Source organism: Salvelinus sp. IW2-2015, unplaced genomic scaffold, assembly GCF_002910315.2.
Source record: "Salvelinus sp. IW2-2015 unplaced genomic scaffold, ASM291031v2 Un_scaffold5812, whole genome shotgun sequence".
NCBI classification, from domain to species: domain Eukaryota; kingdom Metazoa; phylum Chordata; class Actinopteri; order Salmoniformes; family Salmonidae; genus Salvelinus; species Salvelinus sp. IW2-2015.
This window is the reverse complement of record NW_019947077.1, coordinates 43,607-49,683: the sequence shown is the minus strand read 5'-3', so window position 1 is coordinate 49,683 and position 6,077 is coordinate 43,607. Positions and strand designations below refer to the sequence as shown.

Here is a 6,077-nt window from a genome sequence, read left to right as displayed (position 1 = left end):
TCTGCTAGTCTCTGCTGACTGAGAGGGGGGAATCAGAGGTAACCAAGAGCTCTGCTAGTCTCTGCTGCTGAGAGGGGGGGAATCAGAGGTAACCAGAGCTTGCTAGTCTCTGCTGCTGAGAGGGGGGAATCAGAGGTAACCAAGAGCTCTGCTAGTCTCTGCTGCTCGAGAGGGGAATCAGAGGTAACCAGAGCTCTGCTAGTCTCTGCTGCTGAGAGAGGGGGAATCAGAGTACCAGAGCTCTGCTAGTCCTCTGCTGTGAGAGGGGGAATCAGAGGTAACCAGAGCTCTGCTAGTCTTGCTGCTGAGAGGGGGATCAGAGGTAACCAGAAGCTCTGCTAGTCTCTGCTGCTGAGAGGGGGATTCAGAGGTAACCAGAGCTCTGCTAGTCTCCTTGCTTGCTGAGAGGAGGAATCAGAGGTAACCAGAGCTCTGCTAGTCTCTGCTGCTGAGAGGGGGATCAGAGGTAACAGAGCTCTGCTAGTCTCTGCTGCTGAGAGGGGGAATACACGAGCTGTTAACCGAAGAGCTCTGCTAGTCTCTGCTGCTGAGGGGGGAATCAGAGGTAACACAGAGCTCTGCCTAGTCCTCTGCTGCTGAGAGGGGGATTCAGAGGGTAACCAGAGCTCTGCTAGTCTCTGCTGCTGAGAGGGGGGAATCAGAGGTAACCAGAGCTCTGCTAGTCTCTGCTGCTGAGAGGGGGATTCAGAGGTAACCAGAGCTCTGCTAGTCTCTGCTGCTGAGGGGGGGAATCAAGAGGTACCAGAGCTCTGCTAGTCTCTGCTGCTGAGGGGGGGGATTCAGAGGTACCAGAGCTCGCTAGTCTCTGCTGCTGAGGGGGGAATCAGAGGGTAACCAGAGCTCTGCTAGTCTCTTGCTGACTGAGAGAGGGGGAATCAGAGGTAACCAGAGCTCTGCTAGTCTCTGCTGCTGAGAGGGGATTCAGAGGTAACCAGAGCTCTGCTAGTCTCTGCTGCTGAGAGGGGGATTCAGAGGTAACCAGAGCTCTGCTAGTCTCTGCTGCTGAGAGGGGGGAATCAGAGGTAACCAGAGCTCTGCTAGTCTCTGCTGCTGAGAGGGGATTCAGAGTAACCAGAGCTCTGCTAGTCTCTGCTGCTGAGAGGGGGAATCAGAGGTAACCAGAGCTCTGCTAGTCTCTGTGCGAGAGGGATCAGAGGTAACCAGAGCTCTGCTAGTCTCTGCTGCTGAGAGAGGGGGATCAGAGGTAACCAGAGCTCTGCTAGTCTCTGCTGCTGAAGGGGGAATCAGAGGTAACCAGAGCTCTGCTAGTCTCCTGCTGCTGGAGCTGGGGGGGGAGGGGGCGAATCAGAGCTCTGCAGTCTCTGCTAGTTCAAAAAGTAGTCCCCCCCCCCCAGCTCAGCAGCAGAGACTAGCAGAGCTTTGGTTGCTTCTAATCCCCCCCCCCCCCCCCTCAGCTCAGCAGCAGCAGCAGAGACTAGCAGAACTCTGGTTGCCTCTGATTCCCCCCCAGCTCAGCAGCAGAGACTAGCAGAGCTCTGGTTGCTTCTAATCCCCCCCCCCCCCCCCCCCCCTCAGCTCAGCAGCAGCAGCAGAGACTAGCAAGAACTCTGGTTGCCTCTGATTCCACCCCCCCCCCCCCCCCCCCCCCAGCTCAGAGCAGAGACTAGCAGAGCTCTGGTTGCTTCTGATCCCCCCCCCCCCAGCTCAGCAGCTGCAGCAGCAGCAGCAGCAGCAGCAGAGACTAGCAGAGCTCTGGTTGCTTCTGATCCCTCTCCCAGCTAGCAGCAGCAACAGAGTAACCAGAGCTCTGCTAAGTCTCTGCTGCTGCTTTGTGACCGATGGCCACAGCTGCCAGCCAGCCCTGCAGGGGGAAAGGCAGAGATCCTGTGAAATCCAAATGGCACCCTATTCCCTTTATAGTGCACTAACTTTAGACCAGAGCCCTATGGAACCCTATTCCCTATATAGGGCACTACTTTAACAGAGCCCTATGGCACCTATTGCTATATAGTACACTACTTTAGACCAGAGCCTATGACCCTATTCCCTTTATAGTGCACTACTTTAGACCAGAACCCTATGACCCTATTCCCTATATAGTGCACTACTTTTGACCTATGGCTCTACACTTGCTCTTACATAACACCTTTTGGAGCGTTGTGATGCAGCTGCACTCTCTGACTGACCCCGAGGGACCCTGTAAAAAGGACATAGGGTGCCATTTGTTACACCAGGCGCAGGCTATTAGCCCAAAAAGCAGGATAGGTGCATGTAGGGAGAGAGAGTTGTGAAGCTCTGTTTGCTCAGCCCACTCTGCACCTGCGTTGATAAGCAGAACCGGTCTGGTTATGAATGAAGCTCTTTCAGATGGAACTTTTTTCTGATTTTGCATCCCGAAAAGCACCATGCCAAAAGTAGTGCACTATATAGGGAATAGGGTACAGGATGCTGGCTTGGTCCTGCAGGCAGAAAGCCTTTCAACCCTCTCTCTCTCTCTCTCTCTCTCTATCTGCAGTAATAAAACATAACTGGGGGTTTACGCATGGTCCTGGTAGACTGTTTGGTCCTGGTGGACTGTTTTATCATGGTCCTGGTAGACTGTTTGGTCTGGTGGACTGTTTTATCATGGTCCTGGTAGACTGTTTTATCATGGTCCTGGTAGACTGTTTGGTCCTGGTGGACTGTTTTATTCATGGTCCTGTAGACTGTTTTATCATGGTCCTGGTAGACTGTTTTATCATGGTCCTGGTAGACTGTTTTGGTCCTGTGGACTGTTTTATCATGGTCCTGGTAGACTGTATTATCATGGTCTGTGTAGACTGTTTTATCATGGTCCTGGTAGACTGTTTTATCATGGTCCTGGTAGACTGTTTTTATCATGGTCCTGGTAGATTTTTATCAGGTCCTGGTAACTGTTTGGTCCTGGTGGCTGTTTTATCATGTCCTGGTAGAATTTTATCATGGTCCTGGTAGACTGTTTGTCCCTGGTGGACTGTTTATCATGGTCCTGTAGAGCTGGTTTTATCTGGTCCTGGTAGGACTGTTTTTTCATGGTCCTGGTAGACTGTTTTATCATGGTCCTGGTAGACTGTTTTAATCATGGTCCTGGTAGAACTGTTTTATCATGGTCCTGGTAGACTGTTTTATCATGGTCCTGGTAAGACTGTTTTATCGTGGTCCTGGGGACTGTTTATCATGGGTCCTGGTAAGACTGTTTTATCATGGTCCTGGTAGACTGTTTATCATGGTCGCTGGTAGACTGTTTTATCGTGGTCCTGGTAGACCTGTTTTATCAAATGGTCCTGGTGGACTGTTTTATCATGGTCCTGGTAGACTGTTTTATCATGGTCCTGGTAGACTGTTTTATCGTGGTCCTGGTAGACTGTTTGGTCGACAGGCAGGCTCAGGGTCAGGCAGAGTGGTCAGGCAGGCTCAGGGTCAGGCAGAGTGGTCAGGCAGGCTCAGGGGCAGGCAGAGTGGTCAGGCAGGCTCAGGGGCAGGCAGAGCGGTCAGGCAGGCGTTGGTCAGAGTCAGGACAGGCCTTCAGTGTGTGACAGATTTGTGATGCTGAAAGGACAGCAACTGTAATACTGTAACTCTAATGTAGTTAAACACAAGGGCCAGTGGTGTAGTGGAGGCTATACGCAGGTGTAAACCGTATACACACTTTTTTCCCAGGGAGCATTGCCTTTACGCACTTCTTACATCCCTAGTGATGCGTATTGGAGTAGTGTAGTGGAGGTATACGACTTAACAATTAGGTAGTACAATAGAGAAATCATGCACAAAGTAGCCTAAACAATCGCAAAGCACGTGTCTGGGTGGGCCGTTGTGGATCTTTTTGGCAACATTAGATCATACCCACTTCTCCAGGCCACACTACACCACTACATAGGGCCGATGGAGAGACAGCAGTCACACACAGCATGATGTTAACGCACCACTACACCACTACATAGGGACAATGGAGAGACAGCAGTCACACACAGCATGATGTTAAACCACCACTACACCACTACATAGGGACAATGGAGAGACAGCAGTCACACACAGCATGGTGTTAACGCACCACTACACCACTACATAGGGACAATGGAGAGACAGCAGTCACACACAGCATGGTGTTAAAGGATAATCAGTCTGTAAACTCAGACATAATAAACCAGTAGGTCCTAATCAGAAGAATACAAAAACAAAACCATTAAGCATTTACCAAATGAAATGTATAACTGTTGTAACAACTATTACTGAGACCAGTAATGTACAGTCAGGCATTGTTGGCAGAACAGATGGATGCAGTTCAAAGCATGATTAATATAATTCAATCAAATGTATTTATAAAGCCCTTCTTACATCAGCTGATGTCACAAAGTGCTGTACAGAAACCCAGCCTAAAACCACAAACAGCAAGCAATGCAGGTGTAGAAGCACGGTGGCTAGGAAAAACTCCCTAGAAAGGCCAAAACCTAGGAAGAAACCTATAGAGGAACCAGGCTATGAGGGGTGACCAGTCCTCTTCTGGCTGTGCCGGGTGGAGATTATAACAGAACATGGCCAAGATGTTCAAATGTTCATAAATGACCAGCAGGGTCAAATAATAATAATCACAGTGGTTGTAGAGGGTGCAGCAAGTCAGCACCTCAGGAGTAAATGTCAATTGGCTTTTCATAGCCGATCATTCGGAGTATCTCTACCGCTCCTGCTGTCTCTAGAGAGTTGCAAACAGCAGGCCCGTGTGGCAAATGGCGTGTTTGTATAAAGGCCTACTGTAGCTATGATTGGCTATAGTGCATCGGTCTGTGTAGGTCCTGTACTGGACGAGACGTGTGTTTTTATTCAGTTTTATTTACCTGCAGTGTCTATTAATTGTCCAAACGCACTGCCACTTTGCCACTCTATATTGCTATAGAATTTTCATAAATGTCGTAGTATACGTACTTCCCAAACATGCTAAGAATTTATGAAAATGTGAAAATGACCATATCTAAGTGGTGGCTTGTCAGAAAATGTTTTAAAAAGTGTCACATTCTTTCCTGGGGGTGTAAATTAACAGATTTTAATAAGATTTCATGTTGCTAAAATGCTGTCAGTTCCACTTTAAATGTAACAATGTTTCACACACAGAAGGTATTTCAAAGAAGATTGGCTAACAACAGGAAGTGCACTGCAGTTAAAAAAAAAATCCCCCCCCCCCCCGGTCTTGGTCTTGAACCAGTCTTACTTTAGGTGGTCTCGAACACAACATTTGTATCAAATCCTTGGCAGGTCACTGTAAGACCAGACCCAGACCGGTGTGTGTGTGTGTGTGTGTGTGTGTTGTGTGGTGGTGTGTGTGTGTGTGTGTGTGTGTGTGTGTGTTGTGTGTGTGTGTGTGTGTGTGTTGTGTGTGTGTGTGTGTGTGTGGTGTGTGTCATGACTTTGGGCAGGTGTGTGTGTGTGTGTGTGTGTGTGTGCGTCATGACTTTGGGCAGGTGTTGTGTGTTGTGTGTGTGCGTCATGACTTTGGGCAGGTGTGTGTGTGTGTGTGCGTCTCATGACTTTGGGCAGGTGTGTGTGTGTGTGTGTGTGTGTGTGTGTGCGTCATGACTTTGGGCAGGTGTGTGTGTTGTGTGCGTCATGACTTTGGGCAGGTGTGTGGTGTGTGTGGTGTCGTCTGACTTTGGCAGGTGTGTGTGTGTGGGTTTATGATTGGTCATAACCTGGTTTTCTCACTGCTGCCTGCCATGGATCTGAATGAACAGAGACACTGTCTGCTCCAAACATGAGGAAGTGGATACAGAACATCTGCTCAAAGAGTCTACCAATGTTCCCTCTAAGCTCGTTATGGCGCACCGGTCTGAGTAGAAGAAAAATCAGCCTGTGCAGAGAAGCACAAGATTGAAGTTCACTCAACGTTTCCCTTTATCGTGGGAACTGTGATCGGCTCAACGCAATATAGCCGCTTTCATTGCAACGAAAAAGGACACTCTCAACAGATTTTGTTGTAGGCAGAGTGCATCAGAGTAGGATTCTATTGCATTGACAGGCACGACCTATTCTCTACACAGACCGGTGCACAATAACCTATCACAGCTGCAGTAGGCCTATACGCAGTT

At 49.1% G+C, this 6,077-nt stretch overlaps 1 protein-coding gene across 1 annotated transcript in view; it reads left to right on the top strand.

Annotated features, from left to right (window-relative positions):
* Positions 1-1,685: 1,685 nt before the first annotated feature.
* The window catches only part of LOC139026787 (sushi, nidogen and EGF-like domain-containing protein 1), a gene marked incomplete at its 5' end in the record, with an annotated part of 26,771 nt that continues 22,379 nt past the window's right edge, over positions 1,686-6,077 (top strand). The window contains one exon of the mRNA XM_070442073.1: positions 1,686-1,777. Coding sequence (XP_070298174.1) covers positions 1,686-1,777 — 92 coding nt within the window. The remainder of the gene's footprint in view (positions 1,778-6,077) is intronic.